This window comes from Alosa sapidissima, chromosome 1, assembly GCF_018492685.1.
Source record: "Alosa sapidissima isolate fAloSap1 chromosome 1, fAloSap1.pri, whole genome shotgun sequence".
In the NCBI taxonomy this organism is placed as follows: domain Eukaryota; kingdom Metazoa; phylum Chordata; class Actinopteri; order Clupeiformes; family Clupeidae; genus Alosa; species Alosa sapidissima.
This window is the reverse complement of record NC_055957.1, coordinates 41,433,075-41,454,641: the sequence shown is the minus strand read 5'-3', so window position 1 is coordinate 41,454,641 and position 21,567 is coordinate 41,433,075. Positions and strand designations below refer to the sequence as shown.

At 41.4% G+C, this 21,567-nt stretch overlaps 5 protein-coding genes across 5 annotated transcripts; 2 read left to right on the top strand and 3 right to left on the bottom strand.

The window, feature by feature from the left end:
• Nucleotides 1–98: 98 nt before the first annotated feature.
• LOC121706637 (low-density lipoprotein receptor class A domain-containing protein 1-like) lies at nucleotides 99–2,527 on the bottom strand. Its single transcript, XM_042088548.1, has 6 exons — nucleotides 2,293–2,527; nucleotides 2,131–2,179; nucleotides 1,607–1,747; nucleotides 845–982; nucleotides 494–622; nucleotides 99–322 (listed from the first exon to the last, which is right to left on the bottom strand). Exons 1-6 carry the CDS (start codon nucleotides 2,317–2,319, stop codon nucleotides 174–176), a joined length of 633 nt encoding a protein of 210 aa, XP_041944482.1. The 5' UTR covers nucleotides 2,320–2,527; the 3' UTR covers nucleotides 99–173.
• Nucleotides 2,528–2,592: 65 nt separating this feature from the next.
• tmem59 (transmembrane protein 59) lies at nucleotides 2,593–6,149 on the bottom strand. The gene is made up of 8 exons (XM_042088476.1): nucleotides 5,941–6,149; nucleotides 5,432–5,537; nucleotides 5,214–5,308; nucleotides 4,912–5,064; nucleotides 4,744–4,816; nucleotides 4,522–4,648; nucleotides 4,133–4,250; nucleotides 2,593–3,330 (listed from the first exon to the last, which is right to left on the bottom strand). The coding sequence occupies exons 1-8, from the start codon at nucleotides 6,103–6,105 to the stop codon at nucleotides 3,178–3,180; spliced, it is 990 nt and encodes a 329-aa protein (XP_041944410.1). The 5' UTR covers nucleotides 6,106–6,149; the 3' UTR covers nucleotides 2,593–3,177.
• A 200-nt stretch (nucleotides 6,150–6,349) lies between these two features.
• Nucleotides 6,350–9,794, top strand: tceanc2 (transcription elongation factor A (SII) N-terminal and central domain containing 2). The gene is made up of 4 exons (XM_042088538.1): nucleotides 6,350–6,767; nucleotides 6,876–7,017; nucleotides 8,960–9,153; nucleotides 9,416–9,794. The coding sequence occupies exons 1-4, from the start codon at nucleotides 6,573–6,575 to the stop codon at nucleotides 9,602–9,604; spliced, it is 720 nt and encodes a 239-aa protein (XP_041944472.1). The 5' UTR covers nucleotides 6,350–6,572; the 3' UTR covers nucleotides 9,605–9,794.
• A 251-nt stretch (nucleotides 9,795–10,045) lies between these two features.
• On the bottom strand, nucleotides 10,046–13,413 carry cdcp2 (CUB domain containing protein 2). The gene is made up of 6 exons (XM_042084742.1): nucleotides 13,394–13,413; nucleotides 12,062–12,435; nucleotides 11,417–11,758; nucleotides 10,970–11,323; nucleotides 10,584–10,765; nucleotides 10,046–10,395 (listed from the first exon to the last, which is right to left on the bottom strand). The coding sequence occupies exons 1-6, from the start codon at nucleotides 13,411–13,413 to the stop codon at nucleotides 10,084–10,086; spliced, it is 1,584 nt and encodes a 527-aa protein (XP_041940676.1). The 3' UTR covers nucleotides 10,046–10,083.
• Nucleotides 13,414–13,914: 501 nt separating this feature from the next.
• Nucleotides 13,915–21,055, top strand: mrpl37 (mitochondrial ribosomal protein L37). Its single transcript, XM_042088361.1, has 7 exons — nucleotides 13,915–14,389; nucleotides 14,813–14,996; nucleotides 18,755–18,870; nucleotides 19,215–19,400; nucleotides 19,621–19,763; nucleotides 20,002–20,202; nucleotides 20,832–21,055. Exons 1-7 carry the CDS (start codon nucleotides 14,008–14,010, stop codon nucleotides 20,907–20,909), a joined length of 1,290 nt encoding a protein of 429 aa, XP_041944295.1. The 5' UTR covers nucleotides 13,915–14,007; the 3' UTR covers nucleotides 20,910–21,055.
• The last annotated feature ends 512 nt before the right edge of the window (nucleotides 21,056–21,567 follow it).

Genomic DNA, 21,567 nt, shown 5'->3' with positions numbered 1-21,567 from the left:
ATTGTAATAACATGATACTTGACTACTGAATCCCTTTATAATTCACTTTGTAAAATGTGTTAGTAATTGACAATGTGTTATACACTATGATCCTTGATAATATCACCTCACACTAGACCTCATTATGTAACATATGTGAAGGTTATTAGTTACATTAACATATGTGAAGGTTATTAGTTGCCTGAGCATAAGTACTCATCTGACCAGTCGTAGCAGTTCTGTCTACCATCTTTACATAAGGAGCGAGGGACACACAAGCAATATTGGAATTCTACTGGGGTGCATGTCCACCATTGTGATCCACAGGGTGGGCAATCTGCATCTAAGAAACAAAAGTATGTGTAATGTATGACAGTTCGCATTTCAGTTCATATTTCAGTGTTCTTAGAAATATAAGTTTTATTAGAAATATACAACATAATAAATTACTTTAAAAGAATTCTGAATATAACTGATCTATAAGTATATTTAATATATAGGGTTTTATACTCACAGATGCCCATCTCATCTGAGCAATCCCCACAGTCATTTATTTGGTTACACTTTTTATCTACAAAAATCCAGAAGTGCGAGTTTCCACATCGGAACACAAGGTTGCTTGGGAGGTTGTTGGGCAGATCACCTGCAAGGGAAATGGACAGTATATCAGATATCTGGTGCAGAGTGTGTTTTTCCCCAAAGTGTCACGCTTAGTTGATAGTCATAGATACGTTATATCTATTTCAATTCAACTGAGACTACAGTTAGAAGCCATTTTTAACCAAGCCAGATTGGTGGCACAAAATGATAACATGAGCCTTGAAGAAATATGGCCTAATTAGAGAAGAAAAGTTCTGAACGTAACTGCACATGTGTCTGCTCTCATCTGCCCCACTGGGGCAGTTATGAACCCCATCACAAAGGAGTGAGGGCGGCAGACAGGTGACTCGGTCATCACAGAGAAAGCCTGATCCATTCTGATGGGTCCTGCACTCACGACTAACTGAAAACAATTATCAGGACAAAACAAGATATGAATACCTGGAGCATAGCAGTATCTCAGAGCCCCAAGGACGTGTGAAAAAATATGCACACAGACACACTGATTCACTCACATTCCATCGACATTCACCCAAATCTCTCTGTCTCTCTCTTGTCATGACCTAACTCTACGAAGGAACATTTTTTTTTTTTTTACTTTGGGGATGGAAATGTTTGTGTGTGTGTGTGTGTGTGTGTGTGTGTGTGTGAGAGAGAGAGAGAGAGTGAAAATAAGCACCAAATGTTATACTAATGAAGGTCTTATCAAGGAAAATAATTTCTATTTATCAGTTTTACAGATTTATCAGTATAAATCAGTTCATAGACCCTCCATCATTCATATGTTGCAACACTTTTTGGTATTCTTGAAACAGAGACTAAATTAAGTTTTACAAGACAAACTAATTTCTAAGCCAACATGGCATCTGATTTGTGCCAAGATTAAGTCGAATATATAACCGAATGATCTGTTTAATCAAATAAATAAATGGGCCGTTATATTTAACTGTTATTTCAGTGCCTGACCTTTTCTGTGTACTTTGTAATACAGTGATAGCACATGAATCAGATCTCTTATGTGTCTCACCAGGAGGTTGTTTGGGGATGCCAAAGAACAAGGCAACAGCGACACCTGTGGCGGTCAGCGCTAGGCCAGTCAGCACCAGGGTGGACACACAGACAGCTCTCCTGCTGCAACAACTACAGCTGCAGCACTCCCCACAGCAGTCTGGACAGAATCCAAAAACAATGTTAGCTGAAGCATGATGTCCTGTGCTAGTTTTCTAATTCCTTTGGTCATTTTTGTCCCGCCCCAGTCACTCAATGTGCTTAAAAATAAAAGAAAAAAGAATAATAGTAATTAATTAAATAATAAAATAGATCGAGGGGGGAAATAAGACTGAATGAATAGGAGGTCAAATAAAAATAAATTAAATTAAAATAAATGTTGTAAAAAGAACATATTAAAAAGAAAAAGAAAAGGATATAGTGTTAGGATAATGTGCATGTCTTCAATGAGTCCTACATATGAATGTATTTTTGGGGACTGGTGTTTTTACTGAATTCATTACATACAAATTAAGTGCATAGGTCTGACTGGAGAGATCTTACCTTCCTCAAGTGCTTCAGTGGGTCTAACTGACCGGTGAGCTTCACGCCTCTGGAGATGAGACAGAAGTGAATGCTGCATCCATTCACGTTCAAAAGTGTTGCTCAATAGTTACACTATCAACATTATCAAAGAGGATATGATGTATCATGTCAGTATCTCACCTGCGGATAAGTTCGACTGGATTTCATCTTTCAGAGGTTGTTAGTCTCCCTTCATGACTAAGGAGTATCTGTTCTGTTATCAATATGGAAGTCTATGTTGTGATTGCAGACAGTCACCTAGTAACCACCTTGTAGACTCGATACATCATAGTCTTGCTGTCTTAGACATACCCACAGAGAAAAGTAAACAAAGAATGTCTTCTTATACATCAGCAAGCCCTTGATATGACAGCATGTCCCTTGACATAACAAGGACAACTGTTAGGAAGATTACAGGCAAATTAGTACCAGCACACCAGCTATTTTAAAGAATTTTATTTGGGAGACACATAGTTTAATTACAAACATCCATTCTTATGTGTAACAGTAATCACACGGTGGGCTAGCTACTGTTTATACATTTCCTCATGAAGCTCAATATACCCCGTGTCATCCCAGACACACCACCTAAGACCAGGGAATGGGTTTAGCATGAGTTAATCCATATGGAACTCACTATTAACTACAACACCTCTTGGACCGAAACCGTAGTTAACACACCAATATTAATCCAGGGAAAAAAACAGTTTCTAAATGGATCTTTCAGACCCCCCCCCTCCGAAAAAGAAGTAAAGCGATTTAAAAAACGTAGTGAAACAGGGATCATTGACAGTGTAATGCTTCAATCATGCCAATACACAGATACAATTATCCTCCCCGTACCTTTGCTTAGAGCAGTTCAAATGCTTAGGAGAAAGTCATAGAAAATGTGCTAGAATCCATCAATGCAATTTCAAGTGAAAATGTAAACTGCTTAAGAATAAGACCAATATCATAGGACTCATTTTTGCTTTTCTTTAAAATACCACCCTATCAAATATTTGTCAGAAAATGAAGCTGCCTTTCCTAGATATTGGACTGATTGAGGTTGACTTTGGATGGCAGGGGTCCCGCCTCCATCTCTTCTCCATTAGAGGTGAGGATCACTAGAGAGGATGGGGAGTATGGTGTCAGCTTCTGGTCTTTCATAAACTCCATATCCCCATAGATGCTTAATTTCTACAACAAAAGACACAAAAACGTGTAGTTAAATCTTGATTAATCTCTGAAATCAGTTTCTCAAACTATTGTCTACACACATTTTTTTTTATTCAAACCCAACACAAATCGAAAAACCTATGAATGAAGAAGTTATGAGTTTTTGTCAAAACTTTGCAAGCTAACTAACCTACATATCGGCTATGTACATCATAACACATACAAACATCAGCCTTATATACACCAACAACAGCATGGCGGGCTTTGACAAAAACTGTTTATATACCGTTTATCATACTGTTATCATACTGTTAAGCTGTTATTACATTTTTGTTTGGCTCACAACAATGGTGAATAGCTTGGGTGACTTACAGACATAAAAGGGGAGTCAAAAATACACCTTAAAAAGTGCACAATACAAAACAAGATATTGTTGCCCTTACCGGCAAAAAGTACAAAGGTAAATCTGAGAATGACTAGCAAAACAAATAAATACAGGCTGCAAAGTTTATATCAGTTCTCAGTTCCAAATTGATGTACTACATTGTTCTATCGGTATCTTTGAGAGAAAGAACTATAATACAGAACAACTACAATCTATGCCACCAAAGAATATAAATGATCACTGTAGAAGTAGTGTTAATACAATTGAAACATACCTACATGTATTTAAGAACTAGTGCATAATATCTTAATGTATTTAAGACTTTTTAAGGTTTAAATTCATACAGATAAATGTTAAGACTTTAGACGCCACAAAAACTTTGTTTGCTGTTAATGTGATCAACAATAGTCATCTAGGTTTTTGTGATGATGGACATACCTCAGCAGGGACATACTGGTCAACAGCAGTAGCCACTGTGGCACAGCAAATCCAAATCAGAACCAGGACTGACAGAACCAGAGTGGTGGTCAGAATCCAGCCTGGAAGCCATGGGTTCCTGCCATCAAAGAAGTCATAATTTCAAAGCAAACATAAGGAATTAGAATCTTATTCAACATCTGTAACTATTAGATAGATAGATAGGTAGATACTTTATTGATCCCCAAGGGGAAATTCAAGCATTATAAGATCTGAAATGATGACATCTCAGCTGAGTTCACATAAACAAGGAAGTGATTTAAACACTGTGGCCATTTACATTTCCTAATTTTTCGTGAGGGAAAAAAAAAAATCCACTATGTGCACTTCAAATGTCACCGTGAACCAACCTTGACAGGCAGCCAAACAGGCTAGACTGATCCTCACTGTTGCCTCGGTCCACAAACATATCTCTGTCTCTCTCCTGAATGTAGCTGCGATGGTAGTCTTTGTAAACAGGGTTACTCAATCCTTGGTCTGCGACAATGAAAATATGTTGCATTTAAAATACCATATAGACTAACATTTAAGGCTATCCATCCATATTAAACATATTTATAAGAGGAACATACATGAGTTCTGTGGTACATCCTCCTCCTCCATCTGGTACTCGAGCTGAGGGACAAACTGAACTTGTGGCTCAGACTGTAGAATTGAAGACAACGTATCAGAACCAGCTTTAGGTTGACAACCTTAACCTTACCCTACACAATTTGAGTGAATACTAGGTTGATGATTACCTGGAAAATAACTACTTTTCCATCATCTGCTTGGAGGTAGAATGTCCAGGATGACATGATAAAGTTATGAGCCTGGCTCATAACGTCATCCCAGAATCCTCTCACTAAAGTCAGTGGGTAGAGTAGATGGATCCTTGGCATCATGGATAAAAGCTGCAAAGCAAGCAATTTATGTGGTCAAAGATGTGACAATCGTGTAAAAATTCAGTGAATGTCATACTGACCACAAAATCATTAACATGGACTATGGCATGCTTTTACATTCTTCCACTAACACTCAGGCGCAGGAGTTAGGAACTCACCTGTTCTTGCCTTATCTTAGCAAAAGGAAGTTGGCTCTGACATCCGAGATTACAGGCATACTGTTCATCAGCCTGGGAATATGCCTCATGACAAGCTATGAAGATTAGAAAAACAAACAATTAATTCTCATGTAACAGTCCCAAAACACCAGGCACTACAGTAATACATGGGACGTATGTAACATGGAAAGAGCAAAAGGTACAAGGCATGGTCTCACCAGATTCGCACTCTGATTTAGTTTGATTGAGGTCTTCAGTGTCTCCGACAAACTGACAAATGGAAAACAGACGACAACCTCTCTGGCAGGCATATAGTTCCTCCTCCTGCGAAATAAAGGCAAACAGTAGTGCATTACTCACAGCTGCACTTTCCATGCAAGAATACAATCGCGTTTTAATGGCTGTCAGCAACAGGAAGATAAAATGTGGAGACTGCTGCCCTTCTCGGCTCGACACCACCATTGTCGTCATTATCCTTCCTGTTTATATGTTATTAGCACTATTAGCAACTAAGGGAGATTCAACATGACATGTGAAGCAGCAAAATAACAATATACAACGCAACACAATAATCAGGGATAACATTGTCCATTCAGTCGATTTTAGCAAATCGTGAGGAAATTATGACAACCACAGCAAACGGTTATAGAACCTAGGTGGTAGAATAGACTGATGGTTATTGTAGCTGACCAGCTAGCCGTTAGCATTGTTGATGATACATACATACCCGTGGATAAGTATGCAAACTATAGGTCATCTGACATGTTTTGTGGCAAGAGGCGGTGTTTCCCAAAACTCCGTCGAATGCATCGGACGATGCGGTCGCTGCCAGTGTGCAACTGCAAGTTAAAAGCAGCCCCAACATTATTCTGTAGGGACCTATCGCTTCCATTTTTGTAGCAAAACAGCTAACTACTACGATAGATTCACACTTCCTTGAGCGATACACTTTTGTTTGCTGGGTCTCGCGAGATATGGCACCCTATTTGGCGTGTTCGCACGCGAGCTTGTTTCCCCCTTTCAGGCAATGCAACATCTACATAAACTTGTGCTATTTTATTTATTGCAACAATTATGTTACAGTATTCACCACATCTTGTTACCAGTCATGTAGTGGTTAATTCCATGCCATCTCTAACACAAACATTCAACTCAAGGATACAACAGGATGCTCATGTGAAAACAACATGCATGACTCTACCGAACATGTCCTTATTGGAATATGAAGGCGGCGGCGCGGGACCCATAGCATAGCTAACTAGAATACATTCTCATGGACATTCTCTCTGCCAGTAGCTAACTAACATAATAAAAAGCGAGGAAATACGACGTTACTCTATAAAACATACACGTCGATGCATGCGTCTGTTGCTCTGCCACTTGTTTAGGCTATGTTCAGACACCATCAACACTAATATTATACAGACGGAATCTTGGCTACTGGAGATATCAATGGATAAATTTGTTGTCAGGTCTCCTAGGAAAGCACCTGAAAAGTCGGCAATGAAGCATGGAGAAAAGGTCTATCGCCAGACCACTATTGAATCTCTACGGGTAATCGACATTTTTGTTGTTTTGACTGTAACGTTAAATATGTTTATCTACTGTTATCGTTGTGTTTATTTAATCCTTGTTGTCTGTCTCATTCATTCATTCCACCAGAGAGTTGTTGTAATTGAAGACATCGAACGGTACAAAGCTATACTTGAATTATCTGGTCAAACTAAAGAAAACATGTTAATGGCTTTGACGGAACTCAATAAGAAGATGCCATCTAAGGAAGTACTGAGGACCACACAAATAGGTGAGATTGCTTGGACTTGAAACAACATATGTAGGCTAAACGATTATATGAAGTGACGGTATGGCAGTCGCTCTTATCCAGAGCTACTTTGCAGTAACATTAGGCAACAAGTAGTGTCTTGCAGGAGCAACTCGGGGCAAGGTGCCTGCCTTGCTCAGGGCAGGTAGCCTAGAAATCTAGACGCGCCCCTAGCGGCAGCGAATTACATTTGCTGCCAGGGCTAGTCTAGCAACTCTCCGTTGGCTTGTGAGCTCCAGAAATCGAAACTTAATCAGGCCAATGAAATCATGTATAGAGTCGTTAGGTGGGCTTAACATAATGATTGATGGCAGAGTTGCAACGGTTTGGCTTGAATTCCCTGCTACTTGAAAACAAATAAGATGGATGTTGCTGCTGGCCAACAGTGAGACACGAGTTAAGCTTTTATTAAGTTGGCAAACGTTTGAACTAGCCAACTAGCTCCGCTGGTGGGAAACGCATGGGACTCATAGCGCTGCCGCTGTCCTATTGCGTGCAGAGGGAATTTGAAAGACAACTGATTATCCCGCCCCTCGGACTGAGCACTGCGAACGGTGAGTGTCCAGACCCTACATTTTAATGTGGGTCTGGCTAGTCAGGCTACAGGGCAGGGGCACTATAGACCTCTCCAGAATAAGTCCCGCCTCCGTAACTTCCATATCCATCCAACTTCTGGGCGTCGATTTTCTATGGGAAATAACATGGCGTTTCGAAATATCATACCGGTAAAACATCTGTAGGTAGTGAAGTAGAAAAAGCTGGTGAAAAAGCAGCTTTTTCTACTTTGTCACCTACAGAGTTTGACAGGTACGATCTTTCAAAACGCCATGTTATTTCCCATAGACATTTGATGACCGAAGGTTAGATGGAAGTTAGGAGGCTTATTCTGGAGAGGTCTATGGTAAAGCCCCCTGATGGAACTCACTACCTTTTGGTCTTCCACTTGTAAGCCCAGATCTCTAACCACAAGACCACTCAAACATACATAGGCCTACATACAGACATGATACATACTGGTACATAGGCCTACTGTTACAGCCTACATGTACAGTATGTATCCATGTCATATGCATACATGAATGAATGCTGCATGTTGCCTCAGTCGCCCGGTCATGCCGTTTTGCACTCTACAACATACGGAAAATCAGGACTTACTTGACTCAAGATGCTACCCAACTTCTGGTTCAGGCAATAGTCATCTCACGACTCGACTACTGCAATGCCCTCCTGACAGGTCTCCCAGCCTGCGCAGTGAAACCACTTCAGATGATCCAGAACGCGGCGGCGCGCCTGGTCTACAACCAACCCAAAAGGGCACATGTTACCCCGCTGCTCATCCAGCTACACTGGCTACCTATGGCGGCCCGCATCAAATTCAAGTCTCTAACGCTTGCCTACAAAGTAGTCTCCGGTTCTGCTCCCACCTACTTGAATGCCCTCATACAGACTTACACTACCTCCAGACCGCTGCGCTCCTCTGACGAACGACGTCTAGCTCTACCACCGGTACGCTCAAGCCAATCCAAACTTTTCTCATCTGTTGTTCCTCGTTGGTGGAACACACTGCCAGTTCCTACAAGGGCAGGGACATCCTTTTCCACTTTCAAAAAACTCCTGAAGACCCAGCTCTTTAGAGAACATCTACTCTCATAGCAACACTTACAACAAGTCTTACTGATCCTAGCACTCACCAGCCGTTTTAAACTGACAAGTAACTGTTAAAAACAGCACTCACCGACGCACTTATTCTTACTGTACTCTAATGTTTTTTTAAACTGTCCTAAAATTGTGAGAATTGTTCTAAAACTTACTGTTTACCATGTTGTTAGTCGCTTTGGTTAAAAAGCGTCAGCCAAATGTAATGTAATGTAATGTAATGAATGAACACATAATTCACCAGAGATAATCATTTCTGTTTTGAAAGGGCATGTAGTGAATAAGACGAGAAAGAACGCAGACCCAGAAGTAAACTCTTTGGCTAAGGAGGTCTACAAAAAATGGAGAACTTTTGTTGAGGAGAATGCAAACAAACCCTCTATAGAAGTTCGCTGCGATAAACAAACCGAGGAGCTGCGGGACAATGCAAGACGGCTCCTCTCTGAAGCTATGGGATTAGAGGTATAGCCTACATCCTTGTTCAGATTTTTGCAGTCTAAGCATTATAATTCAGATTTAAAATGGAACACACAAATGACCACATAACTAGAGCTTTATATGTTAAAGATGAGCCGTTCTAGACTCCTTTTGTTTTATTACTGATTGTTCACAGAATTGTTGTTTTATAGCTTACTTTTTGCATAAATACTGACATTGATCAATCAACATTTTTCTGAAGTGTCTTGTAAGTCACTTAACAAGCTTCACTTAATTATTTTTCCAGAAATCACATGGCCTTGTGGAGAATATTGAGAGAGAAGTGTTCCATCAAAGTGTTCGTCTTATTAATGGTGGTTACAGACGAACTGTGAGGGCCTTGGTCTTTGCCCTGAAACACAAGCCTGACTTAAGAGCTCAAGTGAAGGATAGTAAGCTTTCTGTAAACATCCTTGTTAAAGACCACAAAAAATGACAGTGCAACAGAAGACATTTTTGAAGAATATGTGGAAATACTGCTGCTTGCGTCAACAAGAAAAACTTTTTTTTACCGTTTTAATTTTTTAATGAATGAGTTTTTTTACTATGACTTTTTAATGACATTTTAAAGGTATGAAAGGTGATCATTCTTGTTTTACCACAAAATTAAAACTTGAATGACGCAACAACTTAGTTGAAATGTTGATCCTTTACTTATCCAATCTCTCAGGACTGTCACACATTTCAGTGAGAGGGTCTCTGGCATGCTGAGTCCGTTCCTTTAACTGTCCCATGAAGACATGTGCTCTTCAGGTAGTGCCATATGACAAAATAAGTACTGATCAGCAACAAACTACTATAGAGTAAAGGAACACATTTATAATCTGGCAGTACAAAAAGGCCTGCGAATCTATGGTCTCATGATCAGTAGGGAGGTTTGAGTTTGTCTCTTGTATGACGGAAATGCAGATCATCTCACAGCAACACAAGCCAAACAATAGCAATCAGCATCAGGATAACAGCCATCACACAGATGCTGATGAAGACGATGTCACTGGTTTCATGAGGCTCGGTGTTTCCACTCTCTCCATCTCCCTGGCTGATTGACTCCAGGGCGAGCCGAGCCAGTTCATTCATCCGGTTTCGTTCTTCAGTGGAAATTATGTTGACATAAGCCAACTTCCTCTGGGCGTTACACTGCACTTCATACTCTTGCACGTTTTGCTTCTTCCCATCCGAGAGGTCAATGTAGAGGCTGTTCACTAACATTGTGATGTTCTGTCGTTTCTGCAAATGTGGTGACCCATTTCAAAGGGATAGTTAGAACCAGTATTCCTTTATTAAAGATTGAATAATTCAGTATTTTATACTTCTAGCTTCTATTGATAACAATTAAATAATAATACCCTCAGGTTTTGTTTTTGGATGTGATTACAAAACAACACGGTGAGAGAACTGATCTTGAATGATTTTACCTGACCAGCAGTTCCACAGATACCGTCAAAGCGAGCCAGTATTTTATAAGATGTTGGTGTGATCTGGGCAGGACATGAAGGGTTCCCCAAGTAAATGCTTTCATCATCCAAAGGAGGTAAAGACAGACGGGAGATCTGGATCTGAAACTCACTTCTCGTGCAGCTGATGTTGATGGGCACAACTTAGACAAAGAAATAAACAAGGGAATCTTCACTTGTCTTCAAAACACCATTTTGAACACATGAAAAGCAACTATAAAGTGCACAACAACTAACTTTATATTCTATTTTTTTGCATTTGTACAAAATACGCGTATACTTTCAAATGCAACACGCACCTAGTGCACCTTACCTTTAGAAGGTGCAGGAATTGTGCTGACACTCACCTCCTATATAGGAGGCGAAGAAACCCTTAAAAGCATAGTTTCGGTCGGTGGTGAGGACCACCAAGAGTTTGTTGCCCTTCGAGAGTACTGAGGGAGGTTGCTCAGAGCCACACCAGCGGCCTAGCAAAGGGTCTGACTCGCTGCTCCCGTCATACACGGCCACAGAGTCATAATCGCAAATGCCCGTCAGGCTGTTTTCATCCTCCAGCTCTATGATTGGGAAGGACAGCTTGACTCTGTATCCAGCAGACAGGGTAATAGTCCAGTGACAGTTTATGTTGTTTGGATAGATGTTCGGATAGTTTGGACTGGTAAAGTTGCCGCTGATGGAGGTTAGAATTTGTTGGCATTCAGCTTTCATTAAAAACAAACAAACAAAAGACATGTCAGTTTCACACAATCACATTGCAGAGCGTAATATTAGGCAGCGAATTATTGGCAACTTACCTGAGTAGTAATATGCCTTAAATCCTCTTCCTCCGATGTTGAAGTCAGATTTGAAAACAACAAGCAGTTGGTTTGAGGTAGTGATGGTGTCTGGAGGTCTGTCACTCCCGCAGTAGTTCCCCAGATGCTTGTGCTTTGTCGTGGGGCCATCAAAAAGGGCCACATAGTCAAAGTTACAGCCCTCGTTGTTCTCCAGCTGGAAGTCCAAGAAAACCAAGCTAACCACACTACGGTTAGAAACATGCACAGTCCAGGAGCAGTCTGCATTGTTACTATAGTCCTGTGGGTAACCTGGACTTGAGATGATCCCAGATAAACCAGTCAGTACTCCGCCACACATATCTGACAAAAGGTAGAGGAAGAAAACAACCACAAATTGGGGGCAAGCTCTGTAAAGGGCAAGAAGGGAAAGCAAGCTTTCAAGGCCCTGATTTAAATGTTGGCCAAAGTGCAAAATCTAAACTAAAGCTTGCTTATAACTACACAAAATTTATTTGCAAATGTAATACCACGAGAAGCTCAAACATCGGTAGGTCAGCTAAAAGCTGTCTCACGCTACAATCTATCGTTAGTTCATGTGTGAGAACTTTGTTCATAGACTGACTTTGCACTTTAGTAAAACTGGGAGAGATGTTTAAAATGTACCTTTCCTGTAGCCCACTGAGAATCCTCTGTGAGCCACATGGCGGTCTGAGTGGAAGATGATCGACATGACATTCCACGAGGAACTAAACTGGGGAGGGGACACGTCCCCACAGAACTTCCCCAGGAGGTTGCCCTCATCCTCTGAGACGCCATTGTAGATTTTGATGTAGTCATAAGAGCAGTTGGCGTGGTACTCCAGTTCAAAGTTGTGAAATGTGAGAAGCACAGAGGAGCCCTCTGACACCACGATCAGCCAAACACATTCTATGTTGTAGGGGTACAAGCCAGGAAAGTTGGGACTGGAAATGTTACCTGCGCTTGCTGATAGGATACCGCCACATTTTACACCTGCAGGAGAGAGATGTGCGATGTGACTTAGGTGTTCATTTCATCCCATTATTAACATTTTCTTTGGTTCAGTTGAAATAAGTCATGAAGAGGAGACTACTCTTTGCGGTTTTGTTTGACAAATTACATAAACTCTGTGTTGAATTGTGGTGTTCATAAGTTTACAGTCCAACAGACTGTAAGTTAGTCTGAAAAATGACTGCTTCATACAAGTTTGGGTTCAATCACAAGGAGAAGAAATTAAGTAAATATTGCAACTTTATATAATCTAATGTAATGCATTATGTGGGTGCGGCCTACATGAACAAAAATGGAAATACTTAAATACAGTCATTCTTATGTTATTTCTTTAACATTCTGCTTTTGTCTGACATTTTTCTACATTTCTGTAGATATTTCATCATTAAAGATGTTTGAAACAAGATTACATCACTTGTATAGAGAATACTGTACACTATTCCTAAATCTTATTTTCAGAATTTCTATGTAACTCTTTGTCTGATATGATGTTTACAGATGTATACATCACAACAAAATGTCCTCTCTTCATGCAACAGGCTGTCTAAATAAAGCTAAAAAAGGGCGTTCGCATTTAAATGAATCACACATTAATTAATTAATAAACACTTACCTCTTTTGGGGAAGGCTTTGCCAACAAAAACAAACATTATATGAAGAAGGACCATCCTTAAAGCCATTTTGAAACTGTCCTCTATTTTTGTCTGTCACGCTCTAAATACAATGGCCGACATGCAATGGACAGCAGTAGACTACGTCAAAGTCTGCAGCCCAGTAACGAAGCCAAGGGCGAGAGTAGAACTGGTACAACACTGAAAAATTCATTCCCACATTGAATGAGGAACCGGATAGGTGAGCCAGTCCTCGCCTTTCCTAGACTTTAATGAGAGGTATCGAATGCACCCAGGTGACTTGTCAGGACACTATTTGGAAGAGATGGCATGAAGTTTTAATGTCCACACACACTCTAAATGCACGGTCGGCATGGCATGGGCTAAAATAAAGGCACAAGCAGTTTGGTGAATTTAGCAAGAAACTGTATTGCTTAGTTGCTTCAGTCACAGAACAGAGGGTTTTCTGTTAGGGAGATATAGCCACATAATTAGTCATAGTTTTACAATGAAATGCACACATTAAAACCCACATTTTAGAGCTCAATATCAAATTTGATTTACACATGAATTGTCCCCTGCAAAACCAAACATGAAATAGGCCTATAACAATGGGAAAGCCTGCTCTAAACGTTTTTAAAGGTTCAAATGCATTGTCCTTGTATTCTATTGCCATTTTATGAACTCAACAGGATGAATGGGATAAAATGACATGCTAATGTATGCATTTAGGGGATTAAGCTCACTTGCATCAGCTTACCACTGTTTTCCTTAGGCCTTACTATAACTATGACCAGTAGATGGCACCTTTAGTCGAAATGTCCATGTGTTGGTTGGTTAAAAAGCTAAGCAACAACTACGCATGCGTAGCCAAAATGTCTGCGCGCATGATGGGGTAATGTCACGTCTAGTGACAGAAACGTGAGCTAAGATTTGTTTGTTTGAAAAGGATAGTACAATTTATGTAAAATGCTGAAGACGCCAGTGCATCGTTGCAGTGCGATAACCACTGGGTTGAAACATCTCTGTGTTTCAAATGAGAGTGGATCATGTCTGTTGATGCTTCGTTCGGGTCGACATGGCAATCGTCTCCTTTCTACCAGCTCATCTGTCTGCGGAAAAGCTCTTCCAAGGAAGAAACCCAGGGAAGTCGTAGAAATAAGTGGTCTTGAAAATATCTCATATGCCGAGAGAATGCATTTCGTTCCTGGGTTGGCAAAACCCATTTTTCCAGTTTGGAAGCCTGATTTTAAGGACCCTTTCCATTATAAGTCACCAAAACCTGAGGAAATGGCACTGTATAAGGATAAATCCTGTTACGTGTTCCATCAAAGGACGAGTCTAATGGAAGGTAATTTAAATAGTTTATTTTCCCATTAAATAGGCTATTAACGTGACTAACTTGACATCAGAATAAACGTTATTTCCCCGGTGTTTGCTTGTCTGTGATTATATTGTGGTAGTGGAAGATTGGTGATTCATGTTGTTAGATGTTCTTATAGCCTATTGCTCAGATTCTTATCAAATCAGCAAGCAGCCTTATATTACCTAACAGTACAATATTACCTAACTTTTGCTCCATCCATAGCTGACACAAAAGTGGACATGACATAAACATAGCTGTCATGATGTATAACCATTTTGCCCTGGTATTCTGTCTATAATGGAGTGGAATGGAAATTTCTAAGTGTCTGTTACCAAGTGCCATTAATTATAGATGCTCATTATCATGTGGGTAGGTAAAGAGATGCAGATGTTATGCTTTTTATTTTAGGTGTGAAACAGACCCTCTGGCTGACTAAATCCAAGCTAATCAAAGGAATACCTGCTCAGATCATGGCACTGGCTGATGATCCAGCATGTCAGATCGAGAATCAGGATGAACGAGTACAGAATGCTATCAAACATGCCCGTTTCTGGGACACCACAGAGACCCGACCTCCGAGAGAGAGGTTCTGGTAAGTTTAATTATAAAATGGTCACAGATAATCTAATGACCACATGTGATATTCTTTGTGGAAGTGCAAGATCTAGACGTTACATTAATGTTATCAAGTGCTGTCCTGTTCCAGATCCAGGTGATCATGCTCAGGACTGAGATATGATCACAATCAACCAGACAGTCCTTTGAATTTCCCCTTGGGGATCAATAAAGTATCTATCTATCTATCTATCTTATCTGTCTTATCTATCTATCTATCAGACAGACCAACCTAGCTATCAGTCACCCCTTATACGGCTCAAAACTTAAACAAGAATTCCCCTTCTTCATCCAGTGCACAAAGACAACCCTCAACCCATGTTCCATTGAAAGACTCAAGAGCCTTGTGGCCAAGGATAGTTTCAACAAAGGCACCGGCTCTGTTAAGCCTGTCCCCTCCACCCTGTTCCTCCGGGACAGCCACACAGCCATCTTAGCCTGTCCAAAATGAAAATTCAGAAGAACCACATGAGCCTTCCTAGCCACAGAATATTTGGGACCAAAAATAAACAAACCCCCCCAAAAAACTCCCCCAATCTTCCACACCACTCCTTCACTAAATCAACCAACCCCCTCAGCCTAGGGCATTCTACAAACAAATTTGTCAAAGCTTTATTCTCCCCACAGAAAACGCACCCTTCCCCTACCCCTCGTTCTAAGTGTGCTCTGTGCCTGTTTGTAGCTATTGCACCATGTACAATTCTCCACTGGAGATCACCCGTTCTTTTTTGAATGGGACACTTGTACATAGACCGCCAACTGCCTTTCGGAGAAGAACCCGGCCCCAAAAAAACCCACCACCTCGACTCCAGGAGTCCGCCAGCACTAAATCCTTAAGCTTCATGATGCCAGCCCGAAGAAAACCAGCTCTCAAAGTGGGGGACTGCATTGCCAACACTGGCTGCATTGTGGAAAAGGGGTTCCTCTCCCACCCACATACTGGGTACAATGACTCTTCCCTGAGTACTTAAAATTTTCCAAGCCCGTAGGACTGACTGGTAAAAAGGGGTCAGCCCTGAAAGTCCCCTCTCTCCCACACCACAAGGCTTCGCTTTTAGTCCAATTTACCTTAGCAGAAGATGCCCTCTCAAACACTGCCAATGCCTGACGAACAGAGCTCACATCGTCATTATTGCAAACCATAATAGTCACATCATCTGCATATACTGAGAGCTTCACAGGCTCTTCCAACATCCCAGTCCTAAAACCCCCCAACCTTTGTCTAAGTAGACATAGCAAAGGCTCAATTGATATAGAGTATAACAACCCTGAGAGAGGGCAACCCTGTCTAATACCCCTCCCAACCTGATTGGGTTTGCTCAGACCCTCACCAACCATAACCATACATACAGCTTTAGCATACAGGAGTCTCACCCAGAATATGAGAGAGAGAGAGAGAGAGAGAGATTGACTGATTGATTTAATGACGTATTGGTTGGTTGACAGATACACTATATTGCCAAAAGTATTGGGTCACCTGCCTTGACATCCTATTCTTAATCCATAGGGTTTAATATGATGTTGGTCCACCCTTTGCAGCTATAACGGCTTCAACACTTTTGGGAAGGGACATTTCTGACCATTCTTCCAGAAGCGCATTTGTGAGGTCACACACTGATGTTGGACGAGAAGGCCTAGCTCTCAGTCTCCGCTATAATTCATCCCAAAGGTGTTCTGTAGGGTTGAGGTCAGGACTTTGTGCAGGCCAGTCAAGTTCATCCACACCAAACTCTGCCATCCATGTCTTTATGGACCTTGCTTTGTGCACTGGTGAACTGTCATGTTGGAACAGGAAGGGGCCATCCCCAAACTGTTCCCACAGAGTTGGGAGCATGGAATTGTCCAAGATCTCTTGGTATGCTGAAGCGTTCAGAGTTCCTTTCACTGGAACTAAGGGGCCAAGCCCAGCTCCTGAAAAACAACCCCACACCATAACCCCCCCTCCACCAAACTTTACACCTGGCACAATGCAGTCAGACAAGTACGAAAGAATTTGGTATGGATGAACTTGACTGGCCTTCTCGTTTAACATCAGTGTGGAACCTCACCAATGTGCTTCTGGAAGAATGGTCAAAAATTCCCATAAATACACTCCTTGTGGAAAGCCTTCCCAGAAGAGTTGAAGCTGCTATAGCTGCAAAGGGTGGACCAACGTCATATTAAACCCTATGGATTAAGAATGGAATGTCACTTAAATTCATATGTGAATCAAGGCAGGTGACCCAATACTTTTTAGCCTGGAAAATCCAGACCCTGCTAATCTAGAAAGATTAAGGGTCTGGCCACGAACAATGTAATGGCCCAACTTGAGCGGCGGCAACAAGCATGCATTAAAAAATCTCACTGCACGCAATTGGATAACACTAGACCATGTTTACTCTGAATGATTTCAGACTTCGATGCAATCGAATAACATTATGACCAATGTATACTGTCCTCCAACGTTGCAGCGCTGTCTTTTAGTTTAGCTGGTTCCCCCGGGATATTGGGGTAAAAGTAACATGCATCATTGCTCATTGCCAGAGTGTCTCGCAGAGACAATTCCATTGTGCTCTCATGAGAAGAATTTCCAGGGTAAATACTTTTGGCAATATAGTGTATATCAGAGTCCAAATACCTTCTGCCTCCTACAGGGGGCGAGGGTAACTACACTTCCTCCTGCTATTAGAAAAAAGATTTGGCCTGTGGTTTAAGAGCAAACATTAGACGTGGTAGAATACCTGATAAAAAAAAAAAACAAGTGTGCAGTGTGTGCAGGTATCCTTTCTCTTCACAATATGTGTAACATTACAGCAATACACACATGAGCTAATCAATAAACAGGAAATGTGTATTTGAAAAAGTTCTGACTTGGCCTCTCCATCTCCGGTGGCGCTGGTGTATGGTTAGAATCTTTTGCCTGAGCTTACATTTTTAAAAAGGAAAATAAAGAAACGGAATAGTATCACTATGTAGTCACCATATTATAATAAATGTAATTACATTAGTAACAATATTACAATGTGGGACAGATATGAGGAGGGGTGGACAGGGGCTGGTTGGTGATGCTGGATTTTTAATGAGTGTTGTTATGGACAGGACAGCCATCCTGCCTGCTGGGGGGCAGGTGGAGGGGGTGGGCTTCATCATCTCAGTAAAGCCCTTATTAATTAATCTGGCCCCAGGGAGCCCTACAGTGCCTGAGCCAAGAGTCACCGCGGCTTTGATACATCTCTCATCTGCCCTCAGAAAAGCTGCCCTTTCCACCACACAGAGCCGCCTTTTATCTGCTCTCCACCGCTGTCCTCTAGTGTTTGATTCCCAGCACAGCGCCTCGACCACCGGGATGCACGTCTAAAGGCCACGCTATAATTGAATGGAAGTGATCTGCGATTGCTCCCTGTTAAGTGGTTACAGTTCAGCAATAGGCCTCTGTTGGCCTGTGCTAGGTTGCCAGAGTACCAGGTGTCTGGCTTCGTCAACCAGAGAACCTTGGAAGCAGCTTCAATCTTGATTCCTTTTGAGCCAGATCCAATTTAACAGATGCACTCAAGGCAATTTAACCGTTATAGGCTAATGAAAATGTAGTTAAGCTGACTGTGACAGGCTTTCCCCCTTTTTTACCTCCAAGACTAAAAGAGACCCTTTTTTCTGTGTTTTCTGTTTTTGTTTTGTTGTAACATTATAATTTATAGAGTTTGTTTAGCTGCTCTGACTTGGTGGATTGATTTAGACTGTGTTGTCTTGTGTCCATAGTCCCACACTCCTAAACAGCCTGCTGCACCTGTGCGGCCTTCAGCAATTCAAACACCCTGCTTTGGGAGAGAGGCTGCTGTCTCGGGACTATAGCCTGGCAGCCTCGTGGCACAGAGGTAGGCCCTGTTTAGCTGTCTAAGCCAATCTGGGATTGGTTATGTCTCACTAGGCTGTGGATGGCTTCTCTTGGACTTTAATGATTAACAATGCTATGCTAGTTTTGTTATAAGCCAAGTATGATTTGTAGGCCTCTTGGGATAAAAACATTTATTGAATGCTGAAACTTGCTTCTTATTGAGGTGAAATTGTTCAGAGGTTAGGAATTTGCTAATTTTATAATTTGTATAATTTTTTTTAAAATATCCTCTTCCCTGTGGCCACTTCACTTAAATAACATGTGTTTGGTAAAGGCAGTGTGAGATGTGGGCATTAATAACTGTGTCCGATGTGTGTGCGGCAGGTGAGGACCTCATCCAGGTGAGAGGGAAGAATGGGATGCTGCTCAACAGCAAGTCCCCCTTGCCTGCCATGGCTGACCAGAAGGAGGTGCTAAGCACAGCCGACAGCGTTTTGGAGACCTTCTACCCCATCGCGCCCACAATCGACCTGCAGAACATCAATGTCTACGACGTGAAGACAGACACCGGTAAACATCTTGCTTATCCCATGACGATAAAATCATTTCAAAAAGGGTGTGTTTTCACGGCAGACCAAATTGTCAGTCAGATTTTTCACTTCAATTGTAATTTCAGATATCTAAAAAATAAAGTGAATTCTCATGACCAGGCTTGTTATCACAGATATTTGTTATTAAAGAGTTCCACATGGATGCTTAGTTTGCTTGGTGTGCCCTTGTTCGCCTTTAGGGTTCCGAGAAGACTACGCTTATCCGCATGCTCACACGCTCTTCTTCACTCACCTGAAGGACGGCTTCCTTGAGCAGCTGCGGGCGAAGATGGTCATGTTTGCCTTTGGAAACGCGCTTGCTCGTGCCAGAGCCCTGTACGGGGTAAGGTATCCAGTTTTTGTGGACACACTGCACTGATCTGTTTGTTTTTGTTTTAGTACTCTGGCCAGACGGGGGTGTCTAATTACAGTGTTGGCCTTATAACTGGCCGTTGATCAACATCTGACAAATTTGAGCTGCCTGTGTTGGTACTCAACAGAGTATCAATAGGCTGTGGTGACAGCACGCTGGCTTGGATGAGACTTAGGAGAGTGATGTTCTTGATGTTTTCCGTTTACAGCCAGAACCACAGGTCCTGGAGAAGCCAGTGGTGCTGCAGAGTGTCGCCACCAACGGCCGTCTCTTCCAGTTCGTGGTGTTCCAGTTGAACACCACAGATCTGACCACCGACAATGGAGTAAAGAACTTGGTGTGGATGGAGGAGCAGCCACTCTATGACTTTGCTAAGGTCCGGCCACTCATCAAAAAGAAGGTTGTACAGGTAAGGAGTCAAGTGCCATGCTACCGAAAACCTCTATATGGCATGGGCTGCTATATCCAGCCATCACAGATGTCCCGTTGCAAGTTTGTCCATTTAGAAGTTTAGACAAAGTGGATATTAAGATGCTATGCAAACAACAACATAATGGCTGCACTATGAAGTGAGGTAAATGGCTAACCCGGGTAAGTAGAAGGCATCACCCAGGGAGTAATCACTGATCTCTAAAAGAACACTGCACTGTGCAGCTATTGTGTCTAAAGAGACGTGTTAATCGGAGATCAGTGGTTACTCCTGAAGTTACCTTGGTAAGCCAGTAACTGTGTTTCTAGTATGCCCCTCTTGTGTAATGACCGAGGACCTGGTTTGTCCAGCTCTTGGTGTGCTTTGTTAACTACTATAAAGGTAGAACTAGTCTTTGACACATTGATCTACCATACCATTCACATCTCAGAAAACATCATGTAGCCTTGGCTGCTTCCAATGCACATTGCACTGAAATTGGCACAGGGACATCGGCTGCAGTCAGTGGCTATAGAGGTTTTATAATAATCCATGAGAATGTGAAATCAGAGACAGTGCTGAAAATGGCAACCACAATTTTTGTAATGCATCTTCCTGTCTTTCTTAAGGTGCCTGCTGGCCTGGCTGGGTACCACCCTGACACGTTCAAGAAGTTCCTGGCATTCTACCTACATGGAGCAGTGTGAGCTGAGGGCAATAATACGCGATCAAACCATCACGTTGATTTTTTGTTGTTGTTTATATGTTTATAACATGTGCTCAAAACATCCCGTTGATTTGTTTTGTTGTGGTTTATATCATCCACTGAGTAAAACTTATTCCAAAGTTTAAACAGAAACATATTGTCATTTTTTAAGAGATATATTGCATTGTATTGCATTATGAGACCTAAAGAGCCTCTTAAGTGGTATATTTCTGTTTTACATTTTAATTGTACATTTTCTGTAATCCAGTAAAATGTACAATTTAATACAAAAACTTTTTTTACTTACATCTACCTTTGTTTTTCAAGTAAAAAACTTAAAACAACAACAGCAAATCAAAGTAGCCAATGCACCATTCTAATTCTGAAGAGGAACTGGAAAAGCTAGAGATACTGGTCCATGTCAGCATGATATATTTGCAAATTTGCAGCAGATGCAGACATGAGCCTGACTGAATCCATTGATTCACGTTATGACAACTTGGTCAAACTAATAGCAATGTTTTTCCCAATCTTCAGCTGTATGTTTGGTTGTGCTCTGGTTTCATATAGTTCAACTTAGCTGGAAATACTATCTGTCAAGGAGATTTAACATCTGCAATGCATGATAGTGAATCTGTTACAATGCTTTACTCTTAGTT

What these genes read in the sequence shown, in the direction of transcription:
- LOC121706637 (XM_042088548.1), bottom strand. Translation starts at nt 2,319, where the DNA reads ATGAAATCCAGTCGAACTTATCCGCAG. An exon ending in CACTGAAGCACTTGAGGAAG is followed by an intron (nt 1,748 to 2,130) that starts GTAAGATCTCTC and finishes GATTCTGTCCAG; the next exon opens with ACTGCTGTGGGGAGTGCTGC. An exon ending in CATCCCCAAACAACCTCCTG is followed by an intron (nt 983 to 1,606) that starts GTGAGACACATA and finishes AATTGTTTTCAG; the next exon opens with TTAGTCGTGAGTGCAGGACC.
- tmem59 (XM_042088476.1), bottom strand. Translation starts at nt 6,105, where the DNA reads ATGGAAGCGATAGGTCCCTACAGAATAATGTTGGGGCTGCTTTTAACT. An exon ending in CTAAGATAAGGCAAGAACAG is followed by an intron (nt 5,065 to 5,213) that starts GTGAGTTCCTAA and finishes CTTGCTTTGCAG; the next exon opens with CTTTTATCCATGATGCCAAG. An exon ending in GGATGTACCACAGAACTCAT is followed by an intron (nt 4,649 to 4,743) that starts GTATGTTCCTCT and finishes TCATTGTCGCAG; the next exon opens with ACCAAGGATTGAGTAACCCT.
- tceanc2 (XM_042088538.1), top strand. Translation starts at nt 6,573, where the DNA reads ATGCGTCTGTTGCTCTGCCACTTGTTTAGGCTATGTTCAGACACCATC. An exon ending in CCACTATTGAATCTCTACGG is followed by an intron (nt 6,768 to 6,875) that starts GTAATCGACATT and finishes TCATTCCACCAG; the next exon opens with AGAGTTGTTGTAATTGAAGA. An exon ending in ACTGAGGACCACACAAATAG is followed by an intron (nt 7,018 to 8,959) that starts GTGAGATTGCTT and finishes CTGTTTTGAAAG; the next exon opens with GGCATGTAGTGAATAAGACG.
- cdcp2 (XM_042084742.1), bottom strand. Translation starts at nt 13,413, where the DNA reads ATGCCGACCGTGCATTTAGA. An exon ending in ATGCCGACCGTGCATTTAGA is followed by an intron (nt 12,436 to 13,393) that starts GTGTGTGTGGAC and finishes TGAACACCTAAG; the next exon opens with TCACATCGCACATCTCTCTC. An exon ending in CTCAGTGGGCTACAGGAAAG is followed by an intron (nt 11,759 to 12,061) that starts GTACATTTTAAA and finishes ACCTTTTGTCAG; the next exon opens with ATATGTGTGGCGGAGTACTG.
- mrpl37 (XM_042088361.1), top strand. Translation starts at nt 14,008, where the DNA reads ATGCTGAAGACGCCAGTGCATCGTTGCAGTGCGATAACCACTGGGTTG. An exon ending in CCTCCGAGAGAGAGGTTCTG is followed by an intron (nt 14,997 to 18,754) that starts GTAAGTTTAATT and finishes TTGTGTCCATAG; the next exon opens with TCCCACACTCCTAAACAGCC. An exon ending in GTGCCAGAGCCCTGTACGGG is followed by an intron (nt 19,764 to 20,001) that starts GTAAGGTATCCA and finishes TTCCGTTTACAG; the next exon opens with CCAGAACCACAGGTCCTGGA.